This window comes from Myotis nattereri, assembly GCF_964212035.1.
Source record: "Myotis nattereri genome assembly, chromosome: 12".
NCBI classification, from domain to species: Eukaryota; Metazoa; Chordata; class Mammalia; order Chiroptera; family Vespertilionidae; genus Myotis; species Myotis nattereri.
The window spans coordinates 36,419,633-36,440,675 of record NC_138087.1 but is presented as its reverse complement, the minus strand read 5'-3'; the positions used below and the strand labels follow the sequence as shown (position 1 = coordinate 36,440,675).

At 42.8% G+C, this 21,043-nt stretch overlaps 1 protein-coding gene across 2 annotated transcripts in view; it reads right to left on the bottom strand.

Annotated features, from left to right (window-relative positions):
• Positions 1-15,652: 15,652 nt before the first annotated feature.
• The window catches only part of PUM3 (pumilio RNA binding family member 3), a 41,963-nt gene continuing 36,572 nt past the window's right edge, over positions 15,653-21,043 (bottom strand). For both annotated transcript variants that reach the window (XM_081103233.1, XM_081103234.1), the window contains exons 17-18: positions 19,415-19,505; positions 15,653-15,946 (exon numbers count right to left, since the gene is read on the bottom strand). In XM_081103233.1, coding sequence (XP_080959359.1) covers positions 15,814-15,946; positions 19,415-19,505 — 224 coding nt within the window. In that variant the 3' untranslated portion in view covers positions 15,653-15,813. The remainder of the gene's footprint in view (positions 15,947-19,414; positions 19,506-21,043) is intronic.

Below are 21,043 nucleotides of genomic sequence, written 5' to 3'. Positions count from 1 at the left end.
ACAAAACCCAGCAACTTCAAGTAACTGACAAGTCCACGTTAAACCTACCTGCAGGCAGAGTTGGAACCTGAGCTCGAGTGATGTCAGAAACGCTCGTCTCTCTCCCTCTATCCCATCTTCTTCCATGTTGGCTTTGCTCAGTAGTAACTCAAGGTTTTGGGGTTTTTTGTCTTGTTTTGTTTTTGATCATATCAGCATTGCAACAATGTGGGAAGAGAGCCCCTCTTTCCCAGTAGGTTAAGCCAAGCATCCCATCGCTTTGATGAGATGAATAGAATGCCGATTGTTAGTCCTGGGTTATACTCCCATATCTGTGTGCAGAGACTGACCATGAGGAAGTGGCTGGCCCAGGGAAAACCATGCTGCTTTTTCATAAAGTTACCAGGAGAAAGGGAGACGGATGCTAGGTATCTGAGGAACATGTGACCACCACGTGCATTTGCTTAATCTGTAAAATGGTGGAGGAATTATAGTTCATCTAAAAAAGTGTAATAATAGAATGACTGAATTAACAGGCATATTATGTCAAATCAGGAAGTGTAAGAACTGTGCTGTAATTGCCTAACCACTCTTGAAGTACTGTATTCAGTTCTTGGCCCTGTGCTATACAAAGGGACATGAGAAGGCTAATGAGGTTGTCCTAAAACTATGTATGCAGAAGAATGTATGAAAAACTGGTTGAACCAGGGAATGTTTGCTTTGGGGAGAACACTTAGAGACTCAGGATCTCTGTTTTTAAATACTGAAAGTCCTCTGCTAACAGAAGGTGTCCAATGTGAGACGCCACAGGCCAGGGGACAGATTTGGTTCAACGTAGAAACTACTCTGGAACCGTGAGCGCTGCCCAGCAATGGAATGGATTGACTCTGTGTCACCAGAAATGGTCGAATTTAGATGAGCAAATTTCTGGAAAGCGATGGGAGAGTTTTCTTGGGATATTGCATAATAGAGTAACATTTTACATGGAGGCTGGGCTCTAAAGTCAGTAAGGAAAATCAGATATAGCCAAAGTCACCTTGAAAACTACTACCTATAAAGTATGGTAATGATAGATCATGAGTTTGTGCATGTGACATAAATGTGTAATACATTTAATAATTCACTGTATAATAAAGAGGGCAATCTTTTAAACACAGGTGTCATACAACCCTGTGAGAAATATGTGGGGACCAAATAAAGCAACTACTGATTCAAGTCTATTTCACACACTATGGGGCACGTACTGACAGAGTGTAATAGTCGGTACACTGTAGACAGAACTTCACTTGTCCCTCCCACTACTCTGCAAGCATGTTTAGTTGAATCATTTTGTTGTACAATAAATTTGACTGGCTTTGCCACTGGTTCCCAGGAAGGAGAAGCTCAATCCTTGTAGAGTGTTTTTGTTATTCATGAACTAGTAGCCCTGCACACGAATCCATGTGCCAGTAGCTCGCTGCCACCCTCCAGTAGCTCCCTCCGCCCCTCCCCCATAGCTTGCTGCCCTGGCCCCTCCTGTAGCTCTCTGCTGCCCACTTGTAGGTCGCTGCCCCACCCTCCTGCTGATCCGTGATCCGGTCGTTATGCCGTCGGTCGGTCGGTCGATATGCTTCATGGCGTAACGGCCATTTGTATATTACATCTTTATTATATAGGATTCTTGGATCACACGGGAGTTTATGTTGAGAGATGACATGGTTCAGGATGGGAGCTGGTCACCAGGAGACTGATGTGATCAGAGGGTTGAAACTTCGAGCCAGCCCCACCTCCAGGGAGGAGAGAGAGGCTGGACATTAAGTTCAATCACATGGCTAATGATTCCATCACTCATGCCCCCAAAATAAAACCCCAGCACAAACTCTAGACATTGAGCTAAATGGAGCTTCCTGATTGGTGATCACAAATATGTACAGAGGGTGATGGGCCCCGACTCCACCAAACTCTGCACTCCAGACCCTCCATGCCTCGGCTTATGCATTTTTCCATCTGGCTACCCTCTGTAAGAAAGCTGTCGTTATAAGCACAGTGCTTGCCTGAGCTCTGTGAGTCATTCTAGTGAAGGATCGAACCTGAGGCTATTGTGGAAAACTGTGAATCTGTAGTCAGTGGTCAGAAGTGCAGGAGGCTGGCAATTAAGGAAAAGGTAGTCCTGCTGGGAACCAAGCCCTTAACCTACAGAGTTCAATGCTAACTAGGCTTTTAGTGTCAAAATTGCACAGCAGGACACCAGTTGATGTCATAGCAACCGTAACTTAGAGACAGGGATGTGGTTGTACAGTACCTCAAATGAGTATTCAAACTTCAAAGATTCTTTCTTAAAGCAAAGACCAAGCAAAATGAACACTTTATCTATGCCCCCCCCCCAACACAGAAGCCATTATTAGGTAATTATCTCTTACTATCTCACTTTATGAAAATTATGTTCAAAAGATGCAAGAAAACTGGAACCTAAGAGTCTTTAGCTCCTGTGATTTCAAGTTACCAACTCATGTTACCATAAAGCAGCTCAGGTCCGGTGATACAACTTGTGAGGCTAGGGGGGAGGGCAGAACACCTCTTTCTACGTCAGAATAGGGCCTGGGAGACCCTAACACCATAATGACAAGATGAGCATGTCCAGAGCCTAATGTCTTAAAGGTTGGCAAGATTTTTCTTTTTCCTTTTCCTTTTCCTTTCAGAGAAATATGAATCAAAAATATCTACTGCCAATTTCACAGAAATCTAGGTGAAGCGGAAATCCGCTTACAGACTCTTCCAGGGCCACGAGGATAATGTGACTGTCCCAGTCCCTGCAGCCAGAGGCGAACAGCAGCACTATTCCTCCCAAACACACACCCACTCAACCGCCCAGGGTGCCCTCAGACGCTGCACGGCTCCCCTGAGAGTGGAGGGTAGGAACCAATTCCCAGAGCAGAAGTGGGATCAAGGCGGGAAGTTACAGGGGACCCTGTCAGCTGAATAGAATGACTTCCTGAGTGGAGAGAGGTTCCCGGGAGATTGAGAATGAACTCCCTGTCGCCAGCAGGGTCTGAGCTGAGGTCACTGGGGACGAGCAGACAGGAAGATGTGCATACCTGGTAAGGGGTGAGGACACCAGATGACATCCGAGTCCGCAGCCCTCACAGCCCCTGGTTCCAACCCAACTGCATGTTCCCAGTAGAACCAGGGAACACAACCCCAGGTAAGGAGACTTTCAGCTGGGCCCTTGCCAGACATCTCTCAGCAATAAATCCCCCTCAGTACCTCCCGCATGATGTTATTTAGGGCAGTTAAGGGAGACTCTGGAAATTACTTCAGTGCTGTTTAAATTCATTATCTAATGCTAATTAAAATGATCTGTTTCCCTGTCACTAAGGAAAATCTTGTTAGGGAAACTGATGAGCTGCAGCGAGCTTTGTCACCGGGCTGGGAGCAGAAGCGCGCCTGGAGCACCAGGCATCCTATGTCACTGACGATGACAGGCGAAGGAGGATTGGCCTGGTGGGGTACCCAGCCTTGGCCAGGTTCCCAGAGCCAGCCAGGCATCTGAAGGGCACTTGGCAGGATGGCAGACCTGCCTCTGACCCGCTATACCACCTTGGGGCAGTCACCTCCTCTCTCTGGCTTGGTTTAGATCAGTGGGTCTCAACCGAGGATGCACACTAGAATCACCAAGGCAACTTCCAACAATCCAGAGACCCGGCGCGCCCAGAGCAATGAAAATCCTGGAGACAGGCACAGGCGTTAGTACTTTAAAGCTCCTTAGGCGATTCCAGTGTGCAGGTGAGGTGATCACCACTGCACTGGGTGGTCTCCAAGCACCCCTCCGGGCCTGTGTCCTCTCCAATTCCAGACTAATTGGGTGAAGGGAAGTCGCTGGCTTAGTGCATCACTCTCCTGCAGACATTGGTTACAGTGAGTCTGTCTCAGCTGAAATCCACATGCGTGGCAGTGAGGAGGTAACTGCTGTTCACATAGTATTCTGTATATGCCTAGCACATACCAGGAGCTCAGTACTCATTTGACAAAAGAATGGTGCAGAGACCAAAAATTCAATTTGCAATTCACCTCATCTCGGTTTCACGTTGAGTGGCATTTTAATAATTTTGCTTTTTATTACTTAGCAGAATAAGTAGTTACTGAAGTTAAATAATGTGTAGAACTCATTTTAAGTAACAAAATAGCCCCAAACTAATAGTGGCTTAAACAAGATAAATGTTCATTTCCCTAACACATAACATCTTGGTTTTCAGAACATGGTCCTGGGACCAGCACACCATCCACATCACCTAGGAACTGGTTAAAAATGTGCAGACCCAGCCTAGCTGGCATGGCTCAGTGGTTGAGCATCCATCGATGAACCAGGAGGTCACAGTTCCATTTCTGGTCAGGATACATGCTTGGGTTTTGGGCTCGATCCCCAGTGTGGGGTGTGCAGGAGGCAGCAGATCAATGATTCCCTCCCATCATTGATGTTTCTCTCTTTCCTTCTCTCTTCCTCTTTGAAATCAAAACAATATATAAAAAAATAAAAATGCAGACCCAGGCTTTAAACTATCTGTGTCTACTGAATCAGAAACTTTGGAGGTGGAACTCAAAACTCTGTTTTAATAAGGCCTGCAGGTGATTTGAGAACTGCCTTTATAAAAGACCTTCAGAGCTGCATTCTGCGGCTAGCACAGCATCTCCATGAAGTTGTCAGAGACCCATGTTCCTTTCTGCTCACTACTCCATCCCTAAGGCAAAAACCTGTCTCTGTGATCCAATGTGGCTGCTAGAGTTCCAGCCATCACATCCAAGTTCAAAAGAGCAGGACAGAGAAAAGACCAGAGAAGGGCTCTGTCTCCTTTAACGTGATTTCCTACCCGAATACAACACTTCCTCTTACACTTCACTGACAAAAATCTTTTCTGTGAAGGCTAGAAATGTCTGAGTTGGGCACAGGCTCCCAGCTAAAAACTGAAGTTGTTTTAGAGGTACTAAGATAGACAACTAGTTGTTTCTGCCTGAACTAGTGACTTAATGACAGCAATGAGGAAAACTAAAACTTATGCGTGTTTTCTGGGTGTCCAGGAACTGGGGTGTCCAGCAACTGGGTTAAACACAACACAACAGTATCTTGTTTAAGCTTCACAATTCTATGGGGAATTGTCACTTTTTGTAGATGGAGAAGAACAACAAAAACCTTGGGCTTGCAGAGGTTGGTTAATGTGTGGATGTCACATAACTAGAAAGTGGTGGAGCAGAATTTCCACCGAGGCAGTTTAGCTATGCTTCTCAGACGAACGATGAGTACTAACGATATTTTACATCCGTTCCTCATTAACAGGAAAAATGTAGCATTGGTTTTGCTGTCACTTAATAAGGGTGAGTGCAAAGCAGCCCCACGCACTCCCCGTGGCTGGCTTGTCTTAAGACTGCATTTCCAGCTCACAAGACAGGCCTGCAGTGGTGTCTGCACCAGAGAAGCTCGGGCCTAATGCAAGGGAGGACCCAGGGTTTGTGGGGCCTGAAGCTTGTACAATTTAGGATCTCCCTTTAAGGAAAACATTAAACTGTGAATAAAATATTAGGTAGCAGGCTTTGGAAAGGGGCCCTGATACTTAAGCACCTTGGGCTTCCCAGGAAATCTGCTGCCAGCACTTCCCTTCCCGGCACTGCTTTTGCACGGGGCACAGGGTACCTGGCCTTGAGCACGCGTGCAGGTGACTGCAATCAGGCACTCAGACTGTTTCATCCAGATGGGGGAGATGATGCTGATGAGTAGTTTTCTAACTTTTTGTTTGTTTTTTAGCAGCAGAACCCTGTTACAAAGAGAAATCTTACTCAAAGTCAGATCATGTTAAACAGATGTAAGTGGGGCTGCTCCCAAAGGAGTCCAGGTAGTTGGTCAGGAGCCCCATCTACTCTGCCCCTGCCTCCCCCCACCCCACAGCTCCCAAGGCATCCAGGCACCCTGGGTCTTCCAGGATCTCATCTGAAAAATCGCCGGGTCTATTCCAAGCCCCTTTTCTTACAGAGGACAGAAGACCCAGAAAGGTTGACTAGCTCAGCCTACCGCACACACTGGTTGTTGGGGCACACAGATCTTTTCACTCTACCATAGTTATCCTTCAATTCCCAGACCAGCCCTTAAATGCCTATTGCCAAGTGATCTCTCACTTAATCCCCAATGCAGTGTTTGTTATACTGTAGAATCAAAGCACAGCCATTACCTGCTTCTATGGCGAGTCAGAACATCGCCCACCGCAGCCCTGGTGGAAGGACTGGGTACCCCTTCCACATAATTAACTGGAAGTTATTTCTATCTCTGAGCAAGTCCCTAGGAAAGATGAGTGAAAGGGAATGGAACAGATAGTGTTTGTACCACCCAGAGGGAAAGAGTGGGAGCCCCTGGGTTTATGGGGACATAAAATATATTTATAAACTGAGCATAGATAGAAGTTATCTTAATAGTATGAAAAAGAAGACACAGAGATTTAAAGATATATCACATGTAGGCACCATAGATATTTTCTTCTCCATCTTAGAAGGGTAGAGGGAAAGTTATTTTTTTCTTCCTCTAAAATATATATATATTTACATATTCAACAAAAGATTACTAAAATAAGATTGCAGTTATATCAATACTGGTTCATGTTCTTTCTACAAGGCAATAAAACTTATCTTTGGAGTCATCCCTACTTTAGACAGAAATTGTTTGCAACTTATTGATATTCTATATAACTTACCTTTCCAGAGTCTAGGCCAGCCGTGGGCAAACTACGGCCCGCGGGCCGGATCCAGCCCATTTGAAATGAATAAAACTATTGAAAAAAAAGACCATACCCTTTTATGTAATGATGTTTACTTTGAATTTATATTAGTTCACACAAACACTCCATCCATGCTTTTGTTCCGGCCCTCCGGTCCAGTTTAAGAACCCATTGTGGCCCTCGAGTCAAAAAGTTTGCCCACCCCTGGTCTAGGCCCTAATTAATAAACTAATATGTCAAACAAAGCCCCCCCCACCCCCCCGAAAAGTCAAATAGCCTGTAGTTTTGTAAACGGTGCTCTAGGATGTCTCTGAATGGAGCAAATCTTTTCGTCTTAGTTCTAGGCTTTGGATAATTTTACTTAACATGTGATTTTTTAAAAAGTTGCATCTGTACACTGCAATCCTGTGACTTGGGAATCAGACAGAGCACGGATTATCTATTCTACCTGGGGAATCGTACAAACACCGGCCAATTTTACAAGGCACCTTCTCAAGCACAATCTCATTGATTCTGACCCCAACCCTCTGAGATTTTCAGGTATTATCTCTATTTTTACAGATTAAAAATAACACAAAACAGAAGTTCCTAAAGATTGTGACTTACCCACATTCTTGGTCAGAGCCAGGATCCTCTGAAAACAAACTCCCAGCGCTTTTCGCGAGGTACGGCTCTCCACAGCTGTAGAGAATGTTACTGTTTAAAAAGTCTTTGTAAACTGAGGGAACATGAGGCAGGTGCCTTGTTTTATAGATGAAAGAACTGATAACCAACATCACCTGCCTAGCAAGTGGCAGAACTCACACAGGGTCCAAGATTTCCAAGCTAGTCTAAGGCTGTTTCCTCTCTAGAACCATTGCCTGGAGTTAGCACACCCCGTCTCCTGGTGCGACCAACGCCATCTCTGGATGCCAAGACCACTATCTAAGGTGAAGCCCCCCACTTCTCTTCTGTACCTAGGCCTACTGGCCCAGGAAAGTGATCCCAAAGTACCCCTTATGCTTTCTCCAAGGACACCAACTCCCTTTCCAACCTGTCTAGCCCTCAGCATTCTACTTGAACAAGTTGATAGACTTTGAAGGAAGATGTTAACTACAGATAACAGCTAAAGGTGTTATTCCTACAAGGATTGTTTGCATTTTTAAAAATAGTCAATTTGGTCTCACCTGCCTTCACCCTCCGCTTGCTAACCTGTGGGCAGAAACAATGCAAGGAGCCTGCAAACCCCACCTTAACCCAGGTACCAGCTACAAATGGAATGACAGTGGCTCACACATTTAACTACTATTCAAATGCATACAGCTGTTTCAGATTGTAAAATAAGCATCTATACATGGTGAATTCATGGGCTTCTATATGACTTCTTAGCCAATATATACTCAGGAGTACAAATGTAATTTTGCATTTTGGGGCAAGGGTTGCTGAAATGTTTGATATTAAAAATCTCAACGATGGGAACTTTGATTTCCATGTCATGGTTTCACAGTTGTCACAGAGGCCTTTTCAGCAACCCCCAAATTTCCCATGATTCTACCTGCCCAAATGTAAGCCTGGCCCCAAAAGTAAGCCCCGTGTTTGTGTGTCAGGCCCAGTTCTAGGTCCTGTATGTACATAAGCTCACTTCACACAGTGAGCCAGCGAAATGTGCATCATCTTTCCATAAATGAGGAAACAGAATCAGAGAGGCTCTGTATCTTGCTCAAAAATGACAAAGTGGGTGAGCCAGAGCTCCCAGTCACTGTCCTACATGTCTCTAATTTTACTTGATTTTCAATTTCCAAAGGGTGAAGCCTGCAAATACATAGCAGGAGACACATAAGAATCTAGCAACGAAGAAAAGTTTTGAGAGGAGTAAAAATGTACAGAAAAGCAAGCAGGCTAGATAGAGGAAAAGACGGAATACTGTATTTTACCAATTGTAACATGCCCTGACTGTAAAAACCCACCACTATTTTGTGTCACTAAGAAAAAAAGCTGCCTAGCCCTGTTGGTGTAGCTCAGGGGTAGAGCGTCAACCCAAGAAGCAGGAGGTCACAGTTTGATCCCAGTCAGGGCATGTGCTAGGGTTGCAAGCTTGATTCCCAGGGGGCGTGCAGGAGGCAGCTGAAAGAGGATTCTCTCATCACTGATGTCTCTTTCTCCCTTCCTCCTCTGAAGTCAATAAAAAAACTTATTAAAAAAATAAGAGAGAAAAAAAGTTGCCTATTAAAAAGGATCATGCCAAGATGCCATCAACTGTAAGATGCATCCTTTCAGAGGTTAAAATAAGACAAAAATAGTTGGTTTGTACAACTGGTGACATACATCCAGGCAGGCGGCAACAGGCTAAGGAGCCGAGATCCTAGGGGAAGGGAGAGTATCTTTCATGATTTATAAGCCCCAGAACTCCAAATGCCTGGGGTTTGGGCCTCCGCCAAATTCTGATTTGATGCTGCTTACTAATGAGTACACTTCACCCCATGAACTAATCCTTGTGGTCAGGGGAATGGTGTTGACTTGGGAGACCTGGGTCATGTGCCGCCAGCGGAAGCAGGTTATGATGACTTCACCCCACCCAAACAGGATGACTGCAAAATGTGGGAGACAGACCAAAACAAACGTCCACCAAGCTATTACAAGCAGACACAGCGGATTCCAATGGGTCTATGTTTAGAACTAGACTTAAATATTAAGCAACACAGATAGGGCAGAATAGTTGACTTGGCAAGAAAAAGAAAACTCAAGACTTGTCCATTTCCTCAGAAGCACTTTCGTGCTGTTACACAGGTCTGTAAGAATCATGTTTGTTCTTTCTATCACTGCCCACTGTTGGGTAGAATAGCAAGCAGCAAGCCAATGTCTTTACCGGTACGTATACCAATGAGTTTTAAATGCCAGAGAATTTCTATCTAAAAGGAAAGTCTGTTTTTAAGCATCTGGAAGTCATTTAAAACATCTAAATTATTCATTACTTTTAATTATAGTCACCAAGAACACAAGGCAAAATGATTCTCATAACCCTACCAGATTCCCAGCCTTCCACTCAAGTAGTTGTCACATATCAAGTACAGCCAAGAGCTAATCATTTCCCCCAAGGCATAATCAATTCCCCTAAGAACAAGACAGCATGGACCAATATTTCGCATTAGCACGTTATCGCAGTTCGCTTTGTCCACTTACATTCAACAATTGGCATGACTCCATGTTTAAAATTGGATAAAACATTTTGATGAAGGATTCCAAACACCGTCACTTTATAGGGGATGGGAGTGGGAATATGGGCCCTATCTTTTAAGGCAACCCTTTGTTGTACATACATGTACACAGCAGCCACTGTCTGCTGGAACACTTGGGAATGCAGGGCAGACATTTTGTTACTAATCATCAGACATGCAATGCAAACAGCAAACTGTATCTCCTGTTTAAAACTATTCATCTTGATTTAAAAAAAAAAAAAAGACTATTCATCTGGGAAAAGGTTAGGGAATTCGGGACACTTTGGTGGTGCCTTTAGATTTAGAAAAGGAGAGATGGTGTAGTTTGCTGTACCAAACACCACAGACTGGTGGGCTTAACCAATAGAAATTTATCTGAAATCCCAGATGAAGGAGCTAGCAGGGTGGGTGGCACGCACAGGCCTCACCCTTTGGCTTGTCAATGGTCTTCTGCCTTCATATGGTCTTTCCTTTATGTGTGTCTGACTCTCTTCTCCCAAGGGCACCAGCCATGTTGGGTGAGGGCCAACCCATGACTTCACTCCACCAGCCACCTCTGTGAAGGCCCTATTTCCAAAGACAGTCGCATTCTGCAGTTCTGGAGGATTAGGATTTCTACACACAAATGTGAGGGGGGCACAAACTGATGGAGGTGATTAGAAACTTAGTTCCCTCGGGTTAAGCAATCCAGAGGTGAGGAAAAGAGTGCAAGAGGAGGACTTCTGTGTTTGTTTACTTCTTCAGTTTTGGTATAGAAATAGTTTATGATTAGTGACTCAGTATTAACCGCTGCTCTTTTTGAGATTGTGTGCTCTAACCATTATTCTAAATCAGTGGTTCTCAACCTGTGGATCACGACCCCTTTGGTGGTCGAATGACCCTTTCACAGGGGTTGCCTAAGACCATCCTGCATATCAGATATTTACATTACGATTCACAACATTACAGTTATGCAGTAGCAACAAAAATAATTTTATGGTTGGGTCACATGAGGAACTGTATTTAATGGGCCAAAAGGCTGAGAACCACTGAAATACACATGTCTCTACAGACTGATTAATCTGCTATAATTAAGATGTGACCTTTTCAAATTTTCATTGAAAACAAAAACAGAAGTGCCATCTCATATGTTAAAGAGCTTTGAGTTTGGCACGCAGGAAGCCATTTCCTTCAAGAGGCCCTTATTTCTGTTCCGCAAACACACATCACCCCGATTAAAGGGAAAACAAGGTTCTTCCTTCCAGGCAGTGTCTGATCCCTGGGGAAACCTGGAAACTACAAAAAGCTCAATTTAAAAATTAAAGACATTTCAAACCCAGCAAGATCTTACATGGAAAATAAGCCCTCCAGGTGCGTTGTTTTGAGTTTGGTTGAGACTATTCGTAGATTTCTGCTTAGAATGTATAAACTCACAGGAACAAAGTGAACCGGAGAGACCATCAGATGGAGAGCAATAGCAGCGAAGGAAGCTGTGCAGAAAGTAGCAGGGCTGAGAAAGCTGAGGACCGAGTGCGTGCAGAAGGATGGTTCATTCTCACAGGAATATACAGCAAGTCCCGGCAATGAGAGACACCAGATGCTGGGGAAAACTCAGGTGAAGCCTGGAATGGAAAACAGGGGTAGTGGCTAAAACTGATTACCACGCCACACCTTGGCAGAAGGCTGACAGTTTATTTTATGGACTCATGTTGGTTTAGTTTCTCCAGACCAGGGGACTTTAGATTAAAGAGAGCATGAAAGAGAGGCACTGAACTGAGAGCAGGTGGGTTAATTAAAATCTGCACCAAGTATTGAGCAAAGAGAATACTGGCTGTCAGGTAGATTTCTGTCTAGAGGCAATGAATGGCCCAGGACAAAAGGCTTAGAGATCCTGACATCTGAAGGACGCCAGTGAAACAGCAGAATCCACACCCAGTCACCTGGGCAAAGAACAGTCAATAGAAAGGTGGAGCCTGCCCCCTTTCTGATCAGTTTTTAGTATATAAAGACAAAGATCTCCAAGAAAGCCTTGAACATAAAAGACCAAAATAAACAAAAATAAAGCAGATAGCAGAAGAGATAAAGCAACTCAAAAAAACACAAATAAACACAAAATACAACATCCCCAGAGACACAGAGACATTTTATCCAAGAAACAACAAAACAACAAAAGAGTATTACAAAGAAAGGACTGGCAGAGTGTGTGGAGGAAAGAGCTCACCCAGAAAAGCAAAACAAAAAGCCAAAGACCTGAAAAGGAAAACCAGAGGATCAAACCAGCATTCAAAATCTCAACAAGGAGAGTGCCAAAGAGAAAGAAGGGAGAAAACAAGGCTGGGGGATCAGCGAAACAATACAAATACAGCTCCCAGAATGAAATAAAAAAAGGCTCTGTTTTTCTAACTAAAATAGTTCAATAAATGTCAGCATGAAGAATGATAAACAGACATACACAACACATACCAGTTCACATGACCCTGACATATAAGGCAGCTGGGGATTTAAAGAAGTCCTGTGACTTTTCAGAACCTGCCCTCCGACTCCCATCCCAAAGGCCACATACAAAAGACTGAGGATTAGGGTGGCACTGGACTTTCATAGCAATTCTGCAAGTCAAAGAAAATATTGACCAGTGCCATCAAAGTTCCAAGGCAAAATTAATTTCAAACTATATCCAGCTAAATTAAGTAATCAAATATGAAAGGGCAGAATAAAGACATTCTGACATGCAAAGTCTTTAACATTTTGCCACATATGCATTCTTACTCAGGAAGCTACTAAAGATTCAAGAAGTTTTAACCTAATTAATCAATCAACTGATCCATTAAACAACAATAGCAACAAGCAAAGGTGTTCAGCAAGGAAAAGAAATGCATGGGATCCTGGAATGGGCTTTCCATAGCAGAAATGAGGGAAGGCCCAGATGATGGTGCTGGTTGTGCAACTATCCTTCAGGACATCCAGAAAGCCAGCTGACTCCAGGAAGGGCGTATGAAGAGAGTAGAAACGCTAGTTGAGTTGTGTTGAATAGTGTGGAAATTAGTATTCAAAGACAATCAGTTTAGCACATGTTTGGCTGCAAGTTTCTAAAGATCCAATTCAGAATGGTCTAAATGATAAACGGGAGTTTATTCTCTCACATAACCAGAGGTACAGGAGGAGGCCACTTCAGTGGCTGATTTGTTCAGCAGTTCAACATCACCATCATTCCAGATTCTTCCTACCTGTTGCTGCTCATCTATCCTCTGCATGCTTTTAACCTTCTCAGCTGCAAGATGCTGCATGCCACACTCTAAGCCTCTGATCTGCACACATCAAAGCCAGCCGCGGGAAAGGGACTCTCTTCCTTGTGGGTCTATTAGGAAACCTTCCCCTGAAACACCACTTCTCTTCTAGGGCTCCTGGGCCAGGCTCCTTCCAATCCACCACTGACTAAAGGGATGTGCCCAGGCTTAGTTCACAGCAGTGCTCTATTGCACTAGACACACAAGGGAAATATCTGTATAGCCCGGTGGAATAATAAATGAAGCTGTGAAAATCTCAGCACATCTGGCACCCACTCATCACACTGGGTGTGAAATGTTGAATTAGACCAGTCAGGATATCAGAGCCACAGGGTAAAGATTGTGAACATCAGAATAACATGGGAGTCTAGTGGGCTGAATAAAAGAGGAGAATGGTACGTGCTGCAGAAGAGTTTAAGCGATTCTCATTAAAAGTTTGGTAAATAGCCCTGACGGGTTTAGCTCAGTGGATAGAGTGTCGGCCTGCGGACTCAAGGGTCCAGGGTTCGATTCTGGTCAAGGGCATGTATCTTGGTTGCGGGCACATCCCCAGTGCGGGGTGTGCAAGAGGCAGCTGATCGATGTTTCTCTCTCATCAATGTTTCTAACTCTCTATCTCTCTCCCTTCCTCTCTGTAAAAAACCAATAAAATATATATTTAATAAAAGTTTGGTAAATAAGAGGAACGTAGGAAAGTAAGCAAATGAAAATAAATGAGACAGTTATTAATTCCAGGGTAAATAAAAATGGTTTAGGAAATGACAGTTTACTAGTTATTTGAATATTTCACAATTTATGTCAGTATAACTGATTTATCAAAAATGATGCAATTATACTGGGAACATGGAGAGAAAAAAAGTGGGGCAGGAGTGGTAGTTAAGTCTTAATCTATATTGTCCCATAACAGGAAGTCAAAAGAAAGTGCCTTAACTGCTACACAAATCCCTCCATCTTCAAAAAAAATCCCATCAAAAACTATATATTTAAAAATTTAGCAAAGCTAAACAAGTTGGAAGTAGCTGCTTCTGGGGAGGGCCAGGCAGGATTGCAGCTTTTATTATACACTTTACAGTACTCTAACTTTTAAAATTCTGTATGTCACTTTATCTTTTTAGTCTCATAGATAGAAAAGAGTGAGGTTCCCCCACTTTCTGAATGGGCCCTTTATATGGAAAACACACTCTCACAATGTATTACTCAAACAAAAGCAAGTTCTGATGTTGCCTTTCCCCCCATCCCTTTCCCCCAGCTGTCCCACCCCACCCTTACACTGGTGGGGTCTGGGTAGTGGGGGTCTGGGTAGTGGGGATTAAGGGGCTTCATGCCAAGGAGAAGTATGAATAGGTCAGTTTTTTTGCATTGGGTGGAGTTCAAAGTTCCAGGCAGGAGAAGGTGGCAGGTGACGTCCTGGGAGTAGTCCTGGGACCCTGTTGTCTGGTCAGGAAAGGCCCAGCATTCTCCAGCAAGTGTAGCTACAGTGACAGACTCCAGGGGGCATCATGTTACAGCAGGCTACTTGAGCATGAATGGTCTACCAAACCTTCCAAGCTCTGCTGCTAAAAGCCAAGTGCAGTTACATAATTTAAACATCCTAACTGAATGTAATTCAAACTTCTGCACTGTTAACAAATTAGCATCTACTTCCTAACTCAAACCCTATAGGTTTCCACTACTTTAGGGATAGTCCCACAGAAGAAAATGTCATCAAAGGAAACTATTTATAGGGACAGCCCAGACCCAAAGATAGGCAGATTTCCCCAGTGACCGGGACCTTACCAACCCGACCCATCATGATCCCCTTACTCACCTAGCACCGTGGTCGACAAACTGCAGTTCACGAGCCACATGCGGCTCTTTGGCCCCTTGAGTGTGGCTCTTCCTAAGCCTTAGGAGTACTCTAATTAAGTTAATAACAATGTACCTACCTGTATAGTTTAAGTTTAAAGAATTTGGCTCTCAAAAGAAATCTCAATCGTTGTACTGCTGATATTTGGCTCTGTTGACTAATAAGTTTGCCAACCACTGACTAGCACATTCTCCCTATTAGACCTAATTTCCTCGAGTAGCTTTCAAACAAAATCTACGGTGGAACCCAATCCATAAGGCAGCTAGGAATGTGGCTGCCCTGGATGCAGGCTACCCTCCCCTCCCTGCATCCATCCAGGCCCTAAGGTGAACAGTTCCTGAAGTTCAGTTCACAACCATTAAGTCCCACCTCACTGCCCTCAAAACTCCCTTTAGCTCTTCTTTTCTACATCCTGCTTTCCTCGGAGGCCCTCTCAAGTCCCGCCCCCTCCATGGAGCCTTCTCAGACTGCTGCTCACAAAGGATGTCTCCCCCTGAAGCAACTCATGCAACCACTTTATATGTATTTGGTCGGTCCCACTGCATCTGACCATTAAACCCTTTACATCACTCCTCACACTGCGATTTACTCACTACTCAAGACGATATAGAAGATGGCTGGAATTTTTTTCAAAGGGCATTTTTAGAAAGCATTTTATAAATAAATTCATGTACAAAGCAGTAGCACATACACCGAGTACACAAATCACCAGTGTGGTGGGCCCCTAGCCCTTCTCTCCACTCTGGGAAAACAGATCAGACGAGAAACAATGGTTCCATCTTGGTAATTGTGTCCATCTACACAGACAGTTTTTCAAGCAGCATTTCTACTCCTTTGCTGGTGCTTTTGTTTTTCTGCAATGTGGGGATCAGGCTTTTCAGTCCAGCTTTGACTTTGCTTGCAACTTCTGGATCAGAACTCTGGAGAAGGCTGAAGAGAGAAGACGAAAACTAAATTCCATAGAAATCCCTAGATTGTCTGCCAGTGCTACCTGCAGCCACAGTAAACAAAATTTATTGACTTGTGAGACAAGTCTTATAACTATAAACGCATTTTTCCATCAGATAAATGATAGGGCTAGTAGCCTATGTTCTAAAACCACATAAATAAAAACCATTTCATAGTCTTGTTGGTGGAGTCACTCAAGGAAAGTAGGAGCAACTCTGTTTCATACAGAATTGGTCCTTTCACTTTGACTATCTTAGGGCTAACACCCTGCCTTAAAATTATTTTACCACGTGTATTCTATCTCCCCTTCTCCACCTGAACTCAAAAGCAGAAACCTGGTGTTTTTCTCCATGGCACCACGTGTACAGAACAGATGGCCAAGAATGTTCACTGAGCCTCTGAATTCACATGAATGAACAGGTGCACAGAGAAAGGTGGGGCCATGAAAGGGAAGCAGTTAACGGCCTCCTTACTGAACTCTGCAGCTAGAACATTTAGTGAAGGGGTGAAGAGCTTTACTGCCTACATCTGAAACCTGCCTCTGCCACTCAGTAACTGAATAGCCAAGAGCAATGCTATTTAAATTCTCTAACACTCTTGACCTGTAAAGTGGGATCAACAAGAGAATCACCTTTTCCTCACAGGGTTGTTTTCGGGGCTCAAATGATCTTGTATGTAAAGCACCACCTAACCAGACCCTGACACTCAGGAAGCATTCAATCAGTGTGAGTCATTAAACAAAATAACATCAGCTCTGCTTCCGGAGACCTTGCTGGAGTGATCCAACACCAGGGAACGGGGCCCCAGAGGCGGGCTACTGTGGGGAGCCCGTATAGGGTTAAGCCTCGGATGGACTGACCTGTTGGCAAAGTCACAAACAAGTCCCAGCTTAGAGGGCACAGTCCTCTTAGCATAATTAGGTTTGACCTTATGACCTCCCTAGATCTTATCTGGGAAGCTAATGGGCTGAGGGAAGTGCAGCAAGAACAAGAACAAAAACAAGTGAAACTCACAAGAATAGTGTAACTTTGGTAACCACTACCTGTTTACCTCTGACTATAAAATAAAGGCTCATTTTTGCCTTGGATCTTTCTCTGTGGCCTCAGCCAGGCACAGGAAGATCCACGGAGACTAAAGATTCTTCACTGACTCCGTCTACACCTTTGGGAACCCCTGGTCGGCCGGGGCTGGACCCCGGCAGGCTACATGCAGGCCCTTCTCTTTACATAGGGGTTGGGACTCAGGCAGCACACCAGGGATGAAATTCCTGTTTCCCCCCCACTTCTGAAGGACATGTACATGTGAACTTCTTAAACATACACTTGGCATTTTTTAAAGTGCCTGGTCCCTATAACTTTCATCATGTTGAGAAAGAGAAGGATAAGCTAGCAGCCCCAAGCAGCATTATCTCACTCATGGGATACAAGCAACAAATATTGCTTGCCACCTATGAAACTGAAAAGTGCCCTTTTAATAGATCTGTGACTCACTACGCAATTTTATTTTAAATACCTTGGCTAAGCACATAGTCACATAATGCACAGTGATAAAAGTTGATATTTATTGAGCATGTGTATTAGACATAATGCTAAAAGTATTTTATATGTATCATCTCATTTAATTTTTTTATAACAACACAGAACTATTATTTATTTCATTTTAAAACCCAGAGAATTAAGACTCAGAAGCTGAATAAAGTACCAAAGGCCACACAGTGAGCTGGGACTGGAACCCAGTCTGTTTGTCTAGAGCTCATGCCTGTTAGACAATTCTGCTTCCCTGGGTTAGTATTCAGACTTCACACAAGGCCGATTTTCTTTTTCACCCAGAATGCTTTTTCACTTAATGCAAAAAATATTTAGAAAAAAAAAAAGAAAATTGCAAGAGTTTAAAGTAAACTATAAGCAGGGAGATCATTTTACCAAACAAGTCAAGCACATGACAATATTCTAAGAACCAAACAAAAATGATTACTGTATTAATAAATTATTAGGTTATCTATGGTTCATCTTCCCTTCCGAACCCCAAATACTTCATGTGCTCCTGCTCCAATTCTAAGCAGTGTTCCATAAGAACCTATAACATCCCCGATATGTTTGCAATCCACCCACGGGCAGCTCAGATTGATGAACGATCTCTATAAATTAATTTTATGGCACTGTTGAAATTTCTAGTTAATTAAGTGTAATGAAAGAATGTGTCAGTAGATGGTAACCTTTCAAATGTCTGATAAAGAAATTTATATAAAAAAACTGCATGTTTCAGCTCATAGATTCTGGGTGTTAAACATCAACTGAAAAATTAATTTTAATGGGAAATGAACAAAATGATGTGTCGCCCATGTTTGTAGATATTGATATAACTAAAAAAAAAGAAATGTTCATATGGAATGTGTATGTTTGTAAGTATATTATATAATTAAATTATATATTGAACAAACATAACATTTACCGACATTACAGATGAAATTGCATAGCATTTGCATGTGAAATACTGAGGGAAATTCAAACCAAGATTAGTATGTGTTCCAAACCTCGGTAATAGAGCAAGGAAAATCAACAGTGATTGCTTTAAAGCAATCTACAAACAAACCGACTTTTAAATGAATGTTCTTAATAGATGGTTTCATCTGGGAATAGAATACACAAATTTTCGATGACCTGTAAATTATAAACTTAACATACGGTGTCTAGAGAACAATATGCAAGTAAAGCATATGCCTCAATTCACAAATCATCAGTTTCCTATCCATTTTAATTAGAAATAAACAATACTTGTGCAGACTTCAGAAGCAAATGCTTTTAAATCCTTTTAGAATAGTTGAGAACAACGAATGAAAATTACATGTAAATTCAGTCACAATTTAAAAAACAACTTGTCAACATTTTCCTAAGGACAAGACTAATTCATTAAAAAATATATACAGTCCTGGCTGGTGTGGCTCAGTTGGTTGAGCATCAACCCCTGCACCGAGGGGGCACCCATTCAATTCCAAGTTAGGGCACGTGGCTGGGTTGCGGGCTCAATCCCCAGTAGGGGGCATACAGAAGGCAACTGAAATACAGAAGGCAGCTGACACTCTCGATTTCCCTTCCTCTCTTTCTAAAAATATTAATAAAAACATGTTTCTTTTTAAAAAAAAGAACACAAATACATTTTGGTCAAAACCATAAATGTGATGTGATAATTAAATGATTCCTCTGAATGTTATAATTCTATGATCCTTGACATCCAAAAGAGGGCAGATGAAAAAAACTGCAAGGACTGATTGAAAGAGTTATATGTGCTTTCTACTATTTGCTATATTTGTATAGATCATGAGTGACTGAAAGTAATGCTGGACTATGGCGAGCAAATGGTGGAACAGAGAAATAAATGTGAGAAGTCTTTTGCACGAACAAGCATTCAGGATGGGGACCCTGCGCAGAGAAGGACACACATTACACATACCCAGAAAGAATGATGGCGCCTCGATTTACACCAGCCCACGACTTCAGGCTCTTCATACCGACATGTTCTACAAGTGTCTTTGCAAAACAACCTGTAAAATATACTGAAACTTAGTGGACATCATATACCAAGATTTAAACACTCAATCTCCCTCTCTTCTGCCCTTAAATCTATATGTTTTAATAAAAAAGTATGTAAAAAGAGTTCTCTCCCAAATTCCCCTAAGATGAAAAATTCCTGTTCAGGTTTATATAATGCATTTTTTATAAAGCCATTTCTTTCAAATCTGATTCAAATCCTAAGCTATGTTAGCAGTAATAACTCATAAGAAACGCTCACTTGGTCATGTTTGTGCTTCTTTGTTCTAGTGAACGACTTAACCCTGACCTGAAAGGTATTCAGGAAGTAAATGTTTGACAGCAGCACCTACGCAACACATGGAATCAACGTGTTCTACTTTTGAATCTTGGTGGGCCTTTATGTCTCACTTAACCAAGGGAGTACAATAAAAGTGATGCTAAACAATTCTGAGGCTAAATCATGAAAAAATCACCCATGTACTTTGTTCTTTTAAAACCAAACCCTCCATGCTCTAAGGAAGCCCAAGCAGCAGCCTAGGGAGAGGAACTGAGGCTGTTGGCCTCAGCCGTTGCCAGCTACTATGAAAGTAGATTCCAACCCCTAGCTGAGCAGCACTCTGCACAGAGGAAAAACAAGCTCCCGATCAAATGATTACTTTTTTGAAAACTACTGTTTTGAGGTAACTTATTATACAACAAGAGATAACCAAGACAGCTAGCCACACTCATGTGGTGCTCCGTGAAAATGACAAACACTTCAGGCATGTGATAGGGCTCTCAGTGCATTTTGATTACGAGGAATAAAATTACTAAGAATTCCTGGACTTTGAAAAAGATGATTCAGTATATTGTTTTTTCTTCAAAATATAAGAAGCTTTTCTCTTCTATAAAAAATTTAGTGAAAAATAGCTCCAAGTCTCTATTCTCAAAGGTGGAGTGAGAAGTGACAGCTCTGCTATATTGACTGCCTTACTAACCATTAGAACTGCAACTTGCCTAAAGACATACATTCATAATCTGTCAGTTTTTTTCTTTCTTCTTTTTTTTTTTTTAAATATATTTTATTGATTTTTTACAGAGAGGAAGGGAGAGAGATAGAGAGTTAGAAACATCAATGAGAAAGAAACATCGATCGGCTGCCTCCTGCACATCTCCCACTGGGGATGTGCCCACAACCCAGGCACATGCCCCTGACCAGAATCGAACCTGGGACCTTTCAGTCTGCAGGCCGACGCTCTATCCACCGAGCCAAACCGGTCTCGGCTGTCAGTTTTTTTCAAATACAGTCATAAAGAGCCCAAACTACTTAAGTGAGGAAAGTCTCTTTAGTGGCTAAAATACCAGAGGGAGTTGAATTTACTAAGAGAAGGTCTGGTCAAAGACAGGACTGAGAGGGGAATGGTATGCAACTTTTCGATTAGATAAGAGATGCTGTCCTCCTGGAGAGCTGAGTTTACAGAACAGCCATGAGGTTTATGAAAAACCAATAAATACCAACCCACTGGCTTGCTCTTTGGTCACATGTACTTCAATGCAAATTTTCTTCTGC